Source organism: Eumetopias jubatus, unplaced genomic scaffold (genome assembly GCF_037043125.1).
Source record: "Eumetopias jubatus isolate StellerSeaLion01/CBP00866 unplaced genomic scaffold, mEumJub1_p1.0 scaffold_8, whole genome shotgun sequence".
NCBI lineage: Eukaryota > Metazoa > Chordata > Mammalia > Carnivora > Otariidae > Eumetopias > Eumetopias jubatus.
Genome location: NW_028274814.1, coordinates 92,713,682 through 92,732,885, shown reverse-complemented (window position 1 = coordinate 92,732,885; position 19,204 = coordinate 92,713,682). Strand labels below are relative to the sequence as shown.

The 19,204-nt window shown below is 42.5% G+C and overlaps 1 protein-coding gene across 1 annotated transcript in view; it reads right to left on the bottom strand.

The window, feature by feature from the left end:
- IRAK3 (interleukin 1 receptor associated kinase 3) overlaps window positions 1–19,204 on the bottom strand; it is a 47,237-nt gene that overhangs the window by 2,483 nt on the left and 25,550 nt on the right. The window contains exons 7-11 of the mRNA XM_028110812.2: window positions 15,493–15,607; window positions 14,445–14,563; window positions 1,444–1,642; window positions 1,113–1,175; window positions 860–1,024 (exon numbers count right to left, since the gene is read on the bottom strand). Coding sequence (XP_027966613.1) covers window positions 860–1,024; window positions 1,113–1,175; window positions 1,444–1,642; window positions 14,445–14,563; window positions 15,493–15,607 — 661 coding nt within the window. The remainder of the gene's footprint in view (window positions 1–859; window positions 1,025–1,112; window positions 1,176–1,443; window positions 1,643–14,444; window positions 14,564–15,492; window positions 15,608–19,204) is intronic.

Sequence of the window (19,204 nt, the reverse complement as noted above, 5' to 3'; positions counted from 1 at the left end):
ATGGCTCTACGATAGACTCAGGATAAAACCCGAAATCCCAGAATGGAATTCACGTCCCTCTGTCACCTGGAACCTTCTATTATTTTAAGCACTCCAGCTTTTCCCTCACCATATTCCACTTCCATGAACTGCCTGCAGTATTAGTGTCATAAAATCCATCACCTCTGAGGTTTGCAGGTATAGATTCTCTCCAACTAAAATGTCCTTCTATCCTTACTGCTGCCTAAATTCACCCTGTTCTTTAGACTATAGCTCAGCCATTACCTCCATCGAGAAGCTTCCTTGACTTGGCTGGTATGTGTTCCCATTTGACCTGGGCTTCCACCTATCATTACACTTATCTCTCCGTACTGAAATGCCATGTTAACTAATCTGACTCTCACTTTGGACTGTGAGTTTGAGGGCAGCAAATATATCTTGATTACTGGTGTACCCTCAGCACCCAGGACCAAGTCTGGCACATGCAAAGTAAGCACTAGCTAAGTATCTGTTGAACAAATAAGCAAATCCATGCATGGATGATTAAATTGATGAGTAAATTTTAAAAAATCAATAGAGGAAATATGTAATGCATTTTTTAATAGACCAGATCTCTAAATGAGTGTTGAATAAATTCTCTCCAAACTACTCACTTAAGTCTTTTCATTAAAATTACTCATTTAAGTCCCATCCAACAATGCTCTCTCCACCAGAGTACCATATAATGGGACTTGTGACTTGGAAAAGCTATGAGGTTAAAATTCTGTGTTAGGGGCTGGATTTGCCCCATTGATAAAGAATTCACTTAGACACAATTTATCCAATTTAGATTTTCCATGGTTCTGTGGGCTTGGTTTTGAATAAAACCATGTGTACGCACTTCATCCATTGACGGTCTTAACTTTGCCCGCGTGGTAGCACACTGGCCTGCCAACGAGAAGAGCTTGGCAGAGAAATTCCGAGGACAGGGATGCACTTTCTTATCTAGAAATGAAAGACATGAATCGAGGCCTCTCTTCTCCATCAATTCCATAAGGAGATCCCTCTAGGAAGAGAAGAAGACAACTTTATCTTTCAGAACTCTACCCCAAAAATGACCGAGAGACAGGAACAGAGATGAAGACAATTCTCACCAGCTGGATATGCTTCGGATCATCTAACACCACTTTACAACCTGTCAGAACTTCCATTATTACCTATAGGGAATATATAGAAAGTCAGCTACATATGTTAAATATATACATACAATTAGTTGCAGCGATTAACCTTGACAATAGGTAACGTTCATTCTAATTAATGACTATATTTTACTATTCGACTGATTACATAAAATTAGTGTGTAAGAAAATGAGTAACAGGAAATCAATAGGTCTCAAAGTGAAAGCCCTTAAAAAAAATTCTTAGACTTTAGAGCATTCCTGGTGGTAAGCTTTCCTCCTTTGTTGACTGGTACTTGGTACTCACAATTCCAAAGCTATAGACGTCCGTTTTGATGGAAAGTTTGCCCTGTCTGATGTACTCTTCGGGCAGATACCACACATGTTTACTGCTGCTGCTGGTCATACTTATGGTAGAGCTCTGATGTTCCAGGTGGGGCCGGAAGTGTGCCATGCCAAAATCAGTTAGTTTGGGGTGGAACTGATCATCCAAGAGTATGTTTGCACTAAAATTGTAATCAAGGACAAACAAGACAAAAACATAACGGCATTCCGGTGAAAAACAAAATGACACACTCAATTTCATATCTGGTTAATTCCAAACGCTGACAACACAAAGCCATACATAATTTTCCATGAACTAGAGGGTATCTTCTCATTTTTCTTAAAGTAGAAATACAAGTATTATATAAAGCTCTAAAATGAAAACCTGGGGCGCCTGGGTGGCTCAATCGGTTGAGTGACCGACTCTTGAGTTCAGCTCAGATCGTGATCTCAGGGTCCTGGGATCAAGCGCCGTCGGGCTCCATGTTCAGCAGGGAGTCTGCTTGGGATTCTCTCTCTCCCTCCACCCCTCCCCCCATTCATGCACATGCTGTCTCTTGCTCTCTCGCTTTCAAATAAATAAATCTCTAAAAAAATAAAATGAAAACCTGACCTAAGAACAGTGGGCTTTTCAAATTTATAGATACATGTAGGGAGTTGGTGGATAAAGCTGATCCTTTGCCAATAGGAGAAACTAAAGTTAAGCAAAGTAGCTTTCCTTGTGCTCTTCTGATACACAATGAGAATTTGAAGTGGGTTTTAATCAGCTAATAATCAAATACCTGTTACGTGCCCAGAGCTGTGCTGTGGAATGTCCAGCCTATCAGCAGAGAGCCACTAACCTGCAATGGGGTGAGGAATCTTTGGTAGCCCTGCCTTAAGGATAAACCTAGTCCATTGTCCCATCTCTACGGACTTTCTATGGAGTAAAGGCAAAAATGTCTTTGGGACTTATTTAAAATATAAATATCTGCAGAGGTAAAGGCTAAGTGCTTAAAGTCAGTTTTAGCTACCTGTCACATAAAAACCTTAACAATCACTTAACATCTTGGCTGACCGGTAAGCATCAGCTTACTTCTACCTTCAAAGGACTGCCATAGCAGGGATGCAAAAGGCTAAGCCCATGCATTTCACATGGCCCCCACCTGGTGTGAGTCCCAGCTCTGTCTTACCCTGGCTCTGTGACTGCGGGTGGCTAACTTCACCCCATACGCCTCAGTGTCGTTTTCCTCACAAGTGAAATGAGGCAAACAACAGAACTCACAGAACTGAATACAAACAGCCTACTTACTACCCGGCATACAATAATGCCCAATAAATGGTAGGGAAGATGAAAATCAGTAACGAATCATAAGAGAGCAGATGGATATTGATAAAAGAGGTGGGTGGGCCAAGAGAAAGTAATCTATTTCTCACTTCTGCTTGGGGGCTCTTCAGAGCTTACCTTTTGTTCCCTGAAACCAAAGCTTCTAATACTAGCCCTGCCCATCCAAAACGCAAGTGGTGTATTTGTAGTGCTACACATTGTCATTAAAAGTGGTAACAGTGGGGTGCCTGGGTTGCACAGTCGGTGAAGCGTCCGACTCTTGATTTCAGCTCAAGTTGTGGTCTCAAGGTCGTGAGATCGAGCCCCGCGATGGGCTCCGTGCTCAGTGCAGAGTCTGCTTGAGATTCTCTCTCCCTCTCCCTCTGCCCCTCCTGCTCATGTCTCTGTCTCTCTAAAATAAATAAATAAATCTTTAAAAAAAAGTGGTAATAACTATGGGATAAGAACAAGAAATTCTTAATCCTGAACAAATACTGGTTCTTACAAAAGTTCCAGAAGTCCCTTGCTCGCCCTGTACAGGTAGGCTGACAGGCAGAACCTAGTTTCATAGGCCTGAATTGCAGGTGTCCTAATAATCCAGAGTACTCAGAGTCCTAGTTCTGTTTTGAGGATTCAAAGCTGAGACCTTTAAGAATTCTAGCCCGGGGTTACCTAGGTGACTTAGTCGGTTGGGCGTCTGCCCTCGGCTCAGGTCATGGTCTCCAGGTCCTGGGATTGAGTCCCATGTCAGGCTCTCTGCTCAGTGGGGAGTCTGCCTCTCTCTCTCTCCCTCTGCCCCTTCCCACTGCTTGTTCTCTCTCTCAGAGAGAAATCTTTAAATCCTTAAAAAAAGAAAAAAAGAAGAAGAAGAAAAAAAAAAAAGAATCCTAACCCGGACTTTGTCTAGAACTGAGTTAACAACAGACAGCATGAAGACATTCCTCAGGACCCTTTAAGGATCCAGAAGAACACATTCTAAACTTGATGTCACTCTCTGTCCTTTAAGGGTGGCAGGAGAATTGCAAAATCCAAAGAGCACACCTCATGTATGAGTCCCAAGGCTCTTACCTGTTGTGTGATCCTTGCAGTTATGAGAACCTCAGAGAGAGCCCAGCCCTCCAGACTTGTATCAATAATCACAGTCCTCATTTTTCTCCTGGCCTTGTCTTTTCTCCGTATATTTCAGACCTGGCAGCTCCTAAGGCCAGCCTGGGTCCTGCACATCTAGGGCACTCATCATCCGTCTCATTTGGAAAACAGCATTGACTATCCTGACAAACCTCTGAAGATGTTGAGTCCACTAGAACCAGATCCTACCTTCTCTCCAGCTCCAGATAAGAACAGACATTTAGTTCAAAATTACTTCTTCCATAGGTATGTGTACACTTCAAGGGCTCCAGTCAAGGAGGAGCCTCCTGGAGATCCCTGGATCATTTCGGAGTGCCGGGGTATTTAATGCAGGAGTTTGCCACGTGTGCGGGGAGGTGAGATGGGTAGAGAGGTTCATTAACGCCCATTAGCAGGACCCCACCTTCTGCCCCTCCAGCTTCTGCTGCACTGACAGCCTAGCTCTCTTCTACACACACCCCCTCCCCCTGCACGCACACACTGAATTTCAGCACAGAGGGACAGAAAGACTCTGAATGCGCGTCTCAGTGTCAAACATCTCGCCCTCTTCTTCCTCAACTCCGGCTCTAAAGAAGGTATAAAATCATAACGTAAAATGCTAGACCCATGAGGATGCAAAAGCCGAATTTGTAAAACACTTAGAATTCCTGAAGAATAAGTCTTTTCTAAGCACAAAAGCAAAAAAAAAAAACAAAAAAAAAACAAACAGCCTCAAAACCAAAACCATTATCTAATCCCTGTATTTGCCCCTCAGCAAAGCTAGTAGGAAGCTTTCAGCAACTGTTGACTCATGCTCTTGACAGACATAGGGGGAGCGGGTAACCACAATGTGTGACACAGTAACACGTACAGAGGGCTTCGGGCCAGTGAGGGGCTGTCAGTCAGAATGTGAAACCGCTCTAGGGTGCTGCATTTACACTTTAATGGTGATATTTGGTGAAAAGACCAGCAGACTTTTTAGTGCATAACACGAATTTTGAGTGTAGTGATTTACTCCGTTCTAAAGAAAAGTCAACAGGAGCTGAGGAAGAAGAATGTTCTGTTTTAAGAAAGTAGGAACTGCAAAACCCCTTCAACAATGAGGTCTACCCTAATTCTTTCCCTTACTGCAGCCTTAAATAGAACATTCATGCCGTGCCTTCAACTATCACGCAGGTCAATGGAATATGTTTATCCTATGGGGCTAAGAACAGACTAATGAAATAAAGACAATATAAACTAACCGCAATCACATAACAGTATAATTGAACAAAAGGGGTAGCTTGCTAGCTATCATGCTTACCAAAGAGATAGATAAGACACATGTAATGGTCCATTCAATTCAATTTAGTGTCTCCACAACCTATTTCTGCTATTCTTTCCCACAATGCTCCTTACTGTAACACAGACCATCGCCTCTCTAGATGATTCTTCTAGTACAGGATCAGTGGTGGTACACTGAGAAAGGGCAAATCCTACACAAGGTGGTCAGTTTTTGTCCTGACTCTGGGGAGTAACATACTTCATCTTTCTATTGCCAGGGGTCTCCACGACAATTCTTTTTGAGGGACTTGAACCTCCCAAAGGCTACAATAATTGCCTTCCTTGCATGTCAGTTTTTCTCCTGATTTAGTTGAAGCCCTTGGGCCTAAAATATAAATACAAAGCATGATGATGCATCTAGATTATAATGCAGAATTTGAATGGAAGTACAAATACACACTTGACATGTAAGCACAGGACTGGTTTTTAAAAAGACATATTTGTAAAGGATTTGAGGGGGGAGTTATTGGTACAAAGTAGCCCAGTCCCTGAGTGCCTGGCAATTCTCCGGAAAAGTCTGGACTTCGACAAATTGGTCCCAGAGATAAAGTCGACCCACCGGCCTCTTGGTGACAGCCTGAGGCAACAGGACATCTTGCTGTCACTGCTGTTACAACACCGAGACACCCCTCACCAGATGAGGCTGATCCAACTTCTCAGGGAAGCTACAGGTTACTGGAAAAGGGCATACACCCCCCCCCCCACTTCAGCATGCCAAGCATCTGATGCAGCTGAAGCCCTTTCTTCCCCCTTCAATTGTATGACCTTCTCTTTCTTTTCCATTGAACCCAGTTCTAAAGGTTGTTATTGCTTTACTGATGATTTATGAGTCCTAGAGTCTCTGTGTAAAGGTCCAGCCAATTAGGCATATTCATGCGTTAAATGTGAAATTTCGTCTCTAACCAAACTAGCGCAACTTCCCTAAGGCTGAGTTTCCTCATGGGTAAAAAGATCGGGGAAGGCTTACCTCTCAGGGTTGTTACAAGGATTAAATGAGAAAATGTATTCAGAGCGCCTGCTACACAGGGAGGGCCCTGAAATATACTCCGAAAGACATAGGCTGGCCTTTGTCCATCCTACACCCACCTTAAAATCCCAAGAAACTTGGGGATTTCTAGAAGTTCAAGGCACCAGTCTGAAATAACAAAGGTACAGGGGGTTGCATGATGACCCTGGAGATCTGGGGATCCTTGGGTTAATTAGTTTCAGGGTGTCTGTTGAGTTTCAAAATAGTTCCAGAGAAGTTCTGGAAGAACCTGACTAACGTAACATTTCCAGATACTCTAAGATCATGGAGAGAAAAGAAGAATCATTTGGCATACATGTGTGCATGTATGTACACATGTGTATAAATAAATGGGTGCTGAGGTTTAGAGACAGTGATGGCAAACAAAATTTACAAGGACAATTTAAATTTATGTACTATTTAACTGTGCTGGCATCCCTTAGAAAAAATAAACTTATCTGGAAATTTTAGAAGAAGGGAGACACTCGGGGAAAATAGAAAAATTGGAGGAAAAAGAATTGTTTATATCTAAAATGTTTCTGAAAAACAAAAGTACATTTTTTAGGGGGGAGATTCATTAATTAAACAATCAACCCATCAAACAAACATACTTTGCATTCCCTGTAGGTTTTGCATCCCTACTAAACACTGAGCTGAGCAGGGTCCTTGACACACACATCAGGTCTGGGGGGTAAATGCAGGCGGAGCTTGGGTCCTCAGGCAAGGGTGTCACGGTTGTAGGAAGGGGCCAATCTATGACTTCTTAGCCTCCCTCCCAGCCACTCAGTCCCTCACAAAGGAAATTCTCCACGCATTTACTACCACCGTACATCTCTGATCAATCTCTTTTTTAAGAATTCGTTTTTAAGCATATGGCTTTTCCCTTCCTTTCTTTCCTAGACCACCTCCCTCGTATGAAAGGCTGTTTCACTTGGCAGGAGACACATGGCAATATGGACTGAGAACATGATCTTATAGGAAACATTAGAAATGTTCACCGAGATTATCTCGGCTTTGGAAACATTAACAGGAATGAATGCCTGGGATGAAAAATGCCGAGGATAAAATGCATTTCAATTTAAAATCGTTCATAAATGTGAAAACAATTAAGCTGGCTAAGGGATGGGATGGAAATAACAAGGTTTACTGCTTTCAGATGCTTTTATGTGATCCTGTAATTCAAAAACATCTTCGTTTCCCAAATAACAGAGACTTTGCCAAGAACAGAGACTTCAACTCTTTATGATTCTTTACTTTAAATCCTTTCCTCCTTAAATTCCACCATCTGGAAGTGAATTTTGCTTTTATAACATTCTCTTTGAAGAGTTGAAATTACTAAGACGTTTTTGGGCTAACTAAACCACTAGACTTCTTGAAAATACCTTTGAAATGCGGGCTTGGCTTCCTCCTTGGGTGTTCCACAGCTGTGTCCTTGACAGTGTCGCCTTAGAAGACTATGTATTCTCACTGCTTGAACAAGACAAAGATTCCCAATGCTGACCTCCAGGTTTATTCTCCCCCCAAAGTCTGCTGCCTACTGCCATTTTCACTAGGAGTTCAATGTCAACATTTCCAAGTTTGCACTCGTGATGGTCCCATCTCCTGCCCAATTTCCCTGTCTCTGCCCATGAAACCAGCATGCTCCCAGGAATCCCGGCTAGGAACACTTAAGTGCCTAAAAAGACCATGATTCGGACCCACACAAACATAGAACCCCACCTCCTTCCCCATCTGCAGACATGGGATAGAGAGAGATTACAAACCTCTGTAAATCAGTTTTCTCCTCTGTCATACTGAGATAAGACCAATGATATCCAAACTCAGGGTTGTTGGGAGGAGTAAGTTATTCAGTCAGCTTTTATGTCAGGTCTAAAGTCAGGCTGGCCTTCACCGAGTTCCCTAATCTGTCTGCAGCCTATCAGCTCCCCTGAATGCATTAGCACTTCCCAGTGCAGACTAGCCAGACAGTGCTTAGTACTGTTCGGGGACTTTCTTTATACTGTTCCCCTCACCCGCAAAGTATTCCTCCCTCCCTTATTTTCATTCAAATCCTCTTTGCAGCCCAAGATTCTCTTCCTCCCTGAAGTTTTCACTCTGCTACCCTGAATGGCAGTGGTTCTCCTTCCCCCAAGTTCCCACCGTGCCGCCTGCATGATACTATTCGGCACTTACTCAGAAACCAGCTTATGTTGTTTACATAAGCATAATGTTGAGTTTATAGCAGACACCAAGCAAACAATCGTTGATATAATCGCTTTGTGACTTAAGAGAATTTGAAACCATAAGTGGACCTGAAACCACTCTGCGTATGGCAAATAGATGGCCCAAATGCTGCCAAAGCATCTTTCGGGTTCCTTGGCAGACATCACTAATTGAGTTCAGAATGCCTCCACCCCAGGTTCCCTTTCAACATTGCAGGTGGGAAGTCATTACCAATCCATCAACGATGGAATGTGGGATGAAACAGATTTGTCATTGCTGCTCTAGGATCATCACGTCCTTTTCAGATGCGGTAAATGAGCCCACATGGTCAAAATGACTTGTTTTTTGCAAAATAGCTTGTAAATGGCAGAGCCAGGACAAAAGCCTAACCCTCCTTTTCCCGTTTGCTATTCTTTCAATTTACTACAGTTAACTGAAAGAAACATCTTTTTGTTCAGCTACTCATAAAAGATGAGAAACTGTTGATTACTGAGCAAACAAAATGAAATTTCTCTCTTCTTTCCTTCAGGTATATACAGATAATCGTCGAGGCAAAACAACGGTTGAAGGGTGAATCACAGGAAGACAGATTTTAGCTCAAAAGAAACGAAGTTCCACTCGTTAGAGCTGCACCCAAATGGAGCACTAACAACACACCGTGCAAGGGTCCAAGGACAGGCTGGATGAAATACTTAGAGACAGTCTCCATGACGCGGCAGGAACGACAGCTTACTGCCAAGCCGGGCCCTGGGCTTTACACTCATTACCTCACTGCATCCCCACAACTCTGGGAGGAGGGTCCAGGAGTCACCTGCCCTTTTCTGGACAAGGAGTTTTATTTTATTATAACAGTAGAACATAACCCTTAAATAAAAATTTTAAAAACATGATAGAAAAGTAAAACATAAACCATTAATCAAAAAGCCATAGTCTCTCCATCTACATAAAATCTTATTCATATTTTGGTATGTTTTAATCTTTTTTTTTTTTTTAAAGTAGGTGCCATGCCCAGTGCAGAGCCCAACACAGGGCTTGAACTCATGGCCCGAGATCAAGACCTGAGCTGAGAGAAAGAGCCAGTTCCTTAACCGGCTGAGCCACCCAGGTGCCCCTTAATCTTTTTGAAAAATTCATGAATTTGGAGTTCTGCAAGTTATAACTGTATACTGTATCTAGTTCAATTTGGCTCTTTTCACTTGATCTTACTTTATGCACATTGTTCCATGTTATTTCATACTATTAAAAACATTATTTAGTAATGTCAAGTGATGTATGACAAACTCTCCTGGGATTCATCAGTCTGAGGTCCAAATGCAGAAGAGAAAATAAAGGTAACAATATCTTCCATTTCTTACTCCATCAAAAACAGAGCCCTGACTTAGTCCCAGAAAAGGTCGCTGTTGAACACATTTCGAGATGTCCTTTTTCGAGCCAATTATAAGGGCTGTGCAATAAAATGACATCTCTCCTAGAAGCTGCCTTTCCTTCCAAAGAGTGAGAAAATGTCTATGACACGAACAGAAGAATAGGAATCTCAGACTGTCCTCAAAGCACTAGGCTGTACAAACAGAGACCAAGAATCAGGGAGGCCCAAGTTTAAAGCAAAGTTAAGAGTTCATTTAAAAGAATCGGGAGGGTAATCTGGGTCAGCCAATTCACATTTGGTCAGGACTGCTGGAGGCTGAATGTCATCACCATCAGATGTTCAGTGCCCTGAATGAAATGGGTTGGTCTCATTCCAGTTTCCAGAGAACAGGTGCACACAAAGGAAGGGGGGTGGGTGGGATGTACTGTTATAGTTGGTACTAATTAACATCCTTGCTGGCAGGCTCAGCAGAAGGGTCAAGAGTTCATTGGCAGTAGAAAGGGCTGATTCGCTCTGGAATCACTGATTCCAGGGACACACTGATGAGCTGTGTGAAACCACAATCTCAAAGAAATGCCCACAGCCCCGGAACTCCATACCCTGACACGTGCCCGGGTGGACATAGTCCATAGATAGTTGCGTTTGAGTCCTCAACCCCTTTGGGAAACCCAGAAAGGCAACACTCCTCAGCAGCCCCTTCACCAACTAAAACAATAAAATATGCTGGTAGCACATATCCAGTTTAAACCCTGCCTCTTCCATGAAATTCTCTGTATCTGACCAGATAAGCTTTTGGTCCTCCATATCTGTAATACTGTTGGGCACTCTGTCTAGCAGTGTTACTGAAATTATTTATAGTTGGGCACATCCAGACCCCAAGTACCTGAGATATTAATAGCCTCCTTCTAAGTGTGAGACATCGTAAGGGACTCCAGACCTTTCTGTTCCCACCTCTAGTCCCAGAAATGCCTCAGAATTCCTCGTAAGGGCTTAGCTTATCCTACCCAGGTCCTCCGCCTGGTTAGCATGCACACCCACTACACCCCTGCCCCCCACATTCCTCATCCCTCCCAGGAGACCTTTCCTTCTCCAGTCTTGTCCCTTCCTTTCCAGTCAACCCATTTTTCTCGTTTTCATTATACACTTGGCAACTCTTTAGTTGACTCCCTCCCTTGAACAAATGATTGCCTCTGCTAGGAATATTCTCTCCTGTTCTTTCAACCAATCCACTGTCATGATCCATCTCCTCAAAGGCTGGACGTGGAACTCCGCAATTAGAATGAGCCTTCTTAGACCAGGCAGGCATTGCGCATGTTAGGTGTTTCACTATGTAGTTTCTGTGTTTGTGTTATCTCTCTGATCACCAGGTTGAACCTTCAAGGATAAGACGATGATCACCAGCATCTATCCCACGTGGTCTAATACAATGCTCTGCATACAACAGATGTTCCATAAATATTTGTAAACTAACATAAACATGATTTTCAAAATGTTCAATAAATATATGTTGACACAGAAGTAATTTTTCTTAAAACAGAGCTTAGTTTGTGGGACCTACTTTTCAAACACAGTAAGTTGATGATGGAGGTAAGTGCCATGTGTAGAATGTTTGTGTCCCCCCTCCAAATTCATATACTAAAATCCTAACCCCCAATGGGATGGTATGTGGAGGTGAGACCTTTGGGAGGTGATTAGGTCAAGAGGGCAGAGCCCTCATGACTGGGATTAGTACCCCTATAAAAGAAGGCCCAGAGAGATCCCTTGCCCCTTCCACCCTGCGAGGACACAGAGAAAAGATGGCCATCTATGAGTCGGAAAGTGGATCCTCACTAGACACAGAATCAGCTGGTGCCATGGTCTTGGACTTCCAGCCTTCAGAACGGTGAGAAATAAAAGTGTGTTGTTTATAAGTCACCCACTTTCTAGTATTTTGGTTATAGCATCTAGTATTTTGGTTAAGAGTGGTAAGTAAAAAAGACAGATTGGCCATCATATCTCTTAGCCTTTGTCACCAGATTCCTACCACATCTTCACTAGTTATAAGAGAAGCTACCATTTGATGAGTGCATTCTCTTTGCCAAGCACCGTATGTACTTTATGGCGTTTAATTCTAAGAGATAGATGCTATTATTCTTTTATTAGCATTTTGCAGAGGGAAACACTGACGCTTACAGAAATTAAGCAGTTTGCTCAGAATCACATTAAATGGAAAGTCAGTTTCTTAAATTAGATGTCTCTGAAACATTAGGGGATAGTGAGCTAACAGGAAAGGATGGGAAGAAGGTGGGAGGAAAGTTGATGAAAAAGAAAAATCATTTGGTCCCATTTTGCAGAGCACCAGGCAGTCATATCTCTCCCCATGACGGCAGTGGCTGCAGCAGTGTGACCCAGACCCCTCCTCCAGGACACAGGGAGACAACAGTTCCCCAGCCAGGGAGAGGAGGCTGTTGACGGCGCACAGCTAAACCCCTACCTGGAACCTGCCCTTGGTCGAAGGGAGCTGCCTCGTCCAAGTCATAGTGCAAGTCACAGCCCCACGCAGAGCTGGTCAGACACAGGGGTGCAGAGACCCAAGCACCTTGCCACACATCAGGATATCTTCGAAGGGCCATCCCAGCACCGGTGCTCCCCATGGCATTGACCAAGCCTCTACTACCATTTCACAGCTCAGCTTCTCCAATTGCCCAGTTTCGCTTTCCTCCTTCCCTCCCTTACTCCTGTTGTTCCTGAGAGCCCTCTAAAAAACCTCCTGCAGGCAAGCCTCTCCTCTGAGCCTATTTCCTGGGAACCTGCCTGAAGCCACCTATCCATAATGAGAAAGCAGGTGTCAAGGCCACGGCCCGAGCTCTCACCTGATCCCTGGAGAGGGATGCTGGGGGGCACGCCCACAGCGGCAGAAAACCCTAGACGCAGGCAGAGGCTGGATCTGTAGCCCTCCACCCTGACACTCCCTTTGTTCCAGCTGGTGGCCTTCCCTGTCCCCCTCACCCATCAAGAACCAGAACCTTGGCACTCTTGCTTCTCACCCCCCTCCCCCATCAAGTTCTGCATTCAGGAAAGGATGCGATGAACTCAGTCACACAAAAGAAAAATTAATAACATTAATGTGTTACTGCTTGGGATGGAAAAGAAGCTAGACTTACTTTAAGTTTAAACCAGAAGAAGAATATATGTACAGCAAAATTCCAGATATTTATTTACTCAGATAAAATATATTTAAGAACGTACTGTGCTGAGCTGGTGGCAAGGTAGGCGGATTGTTGGGGGTGGCCACCTCAGCCCTTCAGAATAGACCTGACTCCATGGCTGTGCATCTTTGACCCAGGTCCCCTGAGGGAGTACCCACTCTGTGCTGATTCAAAGGGGCCAGCAGAGTTGATGACCTAACCACAGTACCACAGGAGCAGACACCTATGGGTTGTTTCCACACATGCCCAGGACTCAGGAAAAATCTAGGGTCTTTTTATATGGAGTTCAATTCCACCAGAAAAACAAAGAAGTAAGTAATCAGTCCCTCTTTTGTTCAACTCAAAAGCACACTAAAAGCTTTTTCAAGATACCAGGAGATGGTTCAGAAGAGGCAGAAGCCTTTTAAATTCAGTCATCCCTGCTATTCAGCAAAGGTATATTTACCTACTTTTGGACAGATTCGAGATGAAGGGCACACAGGAAAAATTCACCAGGAGGATTTTGCTACAGAGTATCTACTCTCTGTCTTTAGGTCTACTAAAAAAAAAAAAAAAAAAAAAAAAAAAGAAAAGAAAAAGAAAGAAAGATGGAAGATGTTGCTTCTAATGTTCTGATGTCTCAGAAATGCACATCGGGAGTTGCTGCTTGGCTTGTCACAGATGAATACGTAAAGCTAAGAGGCTGCAGGCAGGCTCAGTGGAATCAGCAAGAGACTCCGGGACAAAGAATTTTAATTACCTTCTACTGTCTACTGCTGTTATCTTGCTGGGAATCTCTGTATAAGTCACTTAACCTTACCTTAAAACTCACTTAAAAAGAAAGAAGGGAGATTAATATAGGTTCATTTCAAAGTTTAGTGTCAGGTATCATTAGTAAAATACACAAAACTGTCTATCCTACGTTGTTCATTAATAATTCCCAAAGATAATATAAACTCTCCCTTTGGCCATGTAAATGTAGCTTTTTAAATTGGATAGATAAAATTTTCATTAATAAAAAAATAAAATCACTGTAAGGTACACCCGAAACTAACTGGATATTGTATGTCAATTATACTTCACTAAAAAAAGTAAGATTTTAAATACTTAGATGAGAATTCTTTTTTTTTTTTAAGATTTTATTTAGCTTGAGAGAGAGAGAGAGAGAGAGAGAGTGAGCACACACATGCACGGAGGTGGGTGGGGACAGGCAGAGGGAGAGGGAGAAAGAGAATCCCAAGCAGATTCCACACGGAGCATGGAGCCTGACATGGGCTGATCCCATGACCCTGAGACCATCACCCAGAGACCATGACCCAAGCTGACACCAAGAGTCAGACCAGACGCTTAACTGACTGAACCACCCAGACACCCCTCTTCGATGAGAATTCTTAACCCTTAAACACACACACATACAAACTACAGGTAGAAAATAGTGTGAAGTCTGACTCACCTGTGATGATGAAAGGGGCTTTCAGGTGCAACCTAAGGCTCTGGGATAATTTACCTTGATACACTGCCGCTGATGACCGAGCACGGCTCCGTGTTGTGCAAGTACTGAATGGCTTTGGAGGTTCCTATTAAAACACTGATTCGAATGTGCCAAGAGAGTGGGGCCGTGTTACCCTAAAAAGACAACAGTAGTTGGTTTGGTAATGAAATGTGTATACTCATTACATAGGAGTATGCCAGAAGAAAAGCAGATGGTGAGGTGGGGTAAGGCTAGGGTATGAACATTTTGGTTTCCCACAACCTATTTGTGATTCAAGAAACATTTTCCTCTGCTGCCAATGGTACTAGGCCTTTTTATAGCCAATGGAAATACCCAATAATTTTAACATTAGCTTAATCAAAATATGGCCAGTAAGGTAACTATGTTTAAAAGTTCACAAATAAGGGGCACCTCCGTGGCTCAGTCAGTTAAGCATCTTACTCTTGATCTCATCAGGTTCATGAGTTCAAGCCCCACATCAGGCTCCACACAGTGTGGAGCCTACTTAAAAAAAAGTTCATTAAATAAGACTTAAAAATTATTTGTGGCATAATAGTGTGGGTAATTGAGAATAATCTGTTTTTATTCTTACCCTAACGGAGACTTAACCTATCCAGAATGAATTTTTAAACTTATCTTTCAAAAACATGAGAAATCAAGGCATTTTTCAACCTCTTTCTCTTTAAGGAGTCTGTATCACCTTTATGTCTATCCTTTGTATTCAGTGGTACTTTGTGTGAAGTTATGCAAATAGAAATTATCTAAGAAATAAGAGTAGTTAATGTAAACTCATTTGAGATATGGAATCAATAAGGACTAAGGACCCTGCAAATCTTTTGGCCACCGTGCTGCACAACACACAATAACTCAGGTATTTATGCAGTCTTTTTTTAGAGTAAGATATTAATTCATGGAAAAGTCCTCTACTTCCTTGGGAAACCCACTGTTGGCTATCTCTTGCTGTGAATACATGTTGGCCCCCTGGATCCCACAGGACGTTTCAGCAGCTTCTTCAGGGCTTCAGGGGGTCAGAGCGTCAGGGAGAGTCATAGGTGTGACTTACTACACACTGTAATCTGTCAAAAAGGGATCCATTTCTCATATATGGATAAACCAGGCAGAACTTCTCACTCTCTGTAAAATAGGCAGCCAACTCCAGTATGTTTGGATGATGAAACCTTGAAAGAAAAGATTTTTAAATCCATCAGATTGTTTATTCAAATAGGAAATGAACAGCACTGTGGTTTGGGGGTGATAAGGTGAGATGGGGAATAGATCTAAAGCAGAATATAAATTTGGCCAAGGGAGAAGTTATCTCGTTGGACACCTGACAGATTTGTTTCCCAAACTGGTCTAAAGAGCTCTAACAAATACTAGCCATCCTTTGACTGATTGTGATCATGCAAATATAAATAAAATATCCAAATATAAGACAGAAAATTTAAGAAAGCAATGATTTCTTAAGATTTGGGAATCTTGGGAACTTTATGATAAATAGATGACACTACCTGATATTAAATTATGTTTATCAATATGAAACCCAATGTAACTTACTGATTAAGTAAATAAAGATAATACAACTGAAACTATTTCACTGCTTTAAGTATACTGTATAAGTCACCAAAATAGAAGAGTACAGAATACTGTTTTCATTCATCCATTTAGTGAGCATTACTATGTCAGATACTGTGCTAGGCACCAGTCACACAGCTAAAGGAGACATCCAGTGTCTTCATAAAGCTGTACTGTTACCTAAAATTCATGTGTTTGGGGCGCCCAGGTGGCTCAGTCATTAAGCGTCTGCCTTCGGCTCAGGTCATGATCCCAGGGTCCTGGGATCGAGCCCCGCATCGGGCTCCCTGCTCTGCGGGAGGCCTGCTTCTCCCTCTCCCACTCCCCCTGCTTGTGTTCCCTCTCTCGCTGTCTCATTCTCTGTCAAATAAATAAATAAAATCTTTAAAAAAATAAAATTCATGTGATTAGTAAAGTCTGATGTTGAAGAACATATCAGTGATTTTGAAATGCCAGAGTTCTATGTCAGTGTAGAATGCATTTTCAGGCTCCTTTCCTTTAAAACTCTATTTCTTTCTTTTTTTTAAGATATATTTATTTATTTGAGAGAGAGTAATAGAGACAGAGAGAGAGCATGCAAGCAGGGGAAGGGGCAGAGGGAGAGAGAGAATCTCAAGTGGATTCCTCACTGAGCATGGAGTCTGATGTGGGGCTCGATCTCACAACTCTGAGACCAAGAGTTGGATGCTTAACTGACTGAGCCATCCAGGTGCTCTGAAACTCTATTTCTTTTTTTTTTTAAGATTTTATTTATTTATTTGAGACAGACAGACAGAGAGCACAGATGGGGAGGAGGATCAGAGGCAGAGGGAGAAGCAGACTCCCCACTGAGCAGGGATCCTGATGCGGGGCTCAATCCCAGGACCCCGAGATCATGACCTGAGCCAAAGGCAGGTGCTCAACTGACCGAGCCACCCACGTGCCCAAAGCTCTATTTCTTGAATGCCTGTATCATCACTGTGAAAACCAGTGGAACTCAGGTAACCACTATAAAATATAAGATGTGAAATTCACCTGTACCATGAACTCAGTTCAAATTAATTATTCATTGAATGCCTACTATGTTCTAGACATACTTGGGGATGTTAAAATAAAGCTTTTTTTAAAGACTGTATTTATAAAGACTTATTATTAGTTTCTTCAATAGCAAAACTTTCCTGTAAAATGCCCACACACATCTTCAGATTTCTTGTATTCCTCCTTCCTTAAAGAAGGAAGTGCGTGTGTATGTGTGTAAACACAGACCTATTTTACTTTTAGATATGTCAAAAATGCCTGTGACACAAGATCCCTACACCTATTATTATTCAGACCATCATTACATAATGAAAAGCAAGGGACTGAAAAGCAATTGAGCTGGCATATTTGGCTGCCTAAACAGCTGATCTATACCACTACCTGCGAGTCCTGCACCTTAAAATAATTCAAAAAGATAGAAATCTTTTTAGAAAGAAGATAGCAGACCTCACATAGACATAGCCATGGCCTGGTGCTCTGCTTTCCTGCTCACAGAGCAAAAATGACCATTTGCTTATTTTTAGATATTACCAATCCAGCAGAAAAACGGACAGTGTACCAGTTAGTGAGGTATGGAACGTGAAGCAGCCATCGAGAAAGACTGCTGGCTTTGTATCTACGGACCCTTCTCACTCATCCTTTCACTGCAAATTTTTAAGTCGGTGGGATTTTAGATTGTATAGATCTGAAGGTCTGCAGATATGATAGGTATCTATTGTAACAACTATAAAATATAAAATCAATTCGACAAGTACTTGTGAGTGCCACCTGCAGATAAAACACAATGCAGGGCACCATGGTGTGGGAGAGCAGACAGACTTGAAGGACAGACAGACCTGGGTGTGACTCTCTGGTCTTCTTTTCATCAGCTTTGTGAACTTGGGCAAGTGATTTAATCTCTGTGAGCCTGTATCTTTGCTATGGTCTGAACTGTGTCTCTCCCCCACACACATCCCCCTCCCCCAACCCAGCTCCTATGTTAAAGCCCTAACCTTCAACGTAAAGGTGTTTGGAGAGGCCTCTGGGAGCTAGTCACGGTTAGGGTTGGAACCCTCACGATGGAATTACTGCCCTTATAAGAAGAAAAACTGGAGAATCTGCTCCCTCTCTCTCTACCATGTCAGGACAGAATTAGAAGGCAGTTGTCTTCAAGCCAGGAAGAGCACCCTCACCAAGAACCAAATCTGCCTTGATCTTGGGCTTTTCAAGCTCCAGAACAGAGAGAAAATAAATTTTGTTCAAGTCCCCTGTTTCTTTTGTGATGGCAGCCCTAGAAGATGAATATTCTTCAACTGTAAGCAATAATTAAGACACCACTTCCCAAGTTTCTTATGAAAATTAAATGAAAAGTTAAATATTTAGCCAAATGCCAGATCCTCAAAAATTATTACCTCCTTCGCCTCCCCTTGGGAAAGAAGGGAAAGAAAGGAATCAGAAGCCACACCCTAAGGAGTTTACAATTCTGTTTAAGGGACAGGGGTTAAGTAATTCTCTTAATATTGAACTAAAAAAACTCATCTTCAGGTGTCAGCTTAGATGTGACTTTTTCCGAGAAGCCTATTCTGCTGCCCAGCCCCCAGGTTACCTTGTTCCCCTCCTTTGGTGCTCTATACGTCTCCATCTTAACACTTCGTTTACTGAAATTGCTGTTTACTTGTGTACTTCTCTCCTAACCCCACTCCAGGTAGCATGTTCTGAGAGGAGAAGGCTACATCTGATTTATTCGTTAATAAATATCTGAGGAGACTGAAGAAGATTTAGGAAATGAGTTGGATTTTCTCAAAAAGGTAAGATCTACCTCAATTTCCTCATCTCCAAAAAAAGGGATAAGGGCAGTATTTACTTCACAGGATTGTTGTGAGGATTAAAGAATGAATACATGTGAGGTACTTGGTATAAAGCCTAAAACTAAATAAATATTAGCAATATAAATAATACTAATACTGGGGCACCTGGGTGGCTCAGTCATTAAGCATCTGCCTTCGGCTCAGGTCATGATCCCAGGGTCCTGGCATCGAGCCCCACATCGGGCTCCCTGCTCCGCGGGAAGCCTGCTTCTCCCTCTCCCACTCCTCCTGCTTGTGTTCCCTCTCTCACTGTCTCTCTGTCAAATAAATAAATAAAAATCTTTAAAAAAAAGCACACCAAGAATATTCACCATCATAGAGTTGTTAATTCTCTCTAGT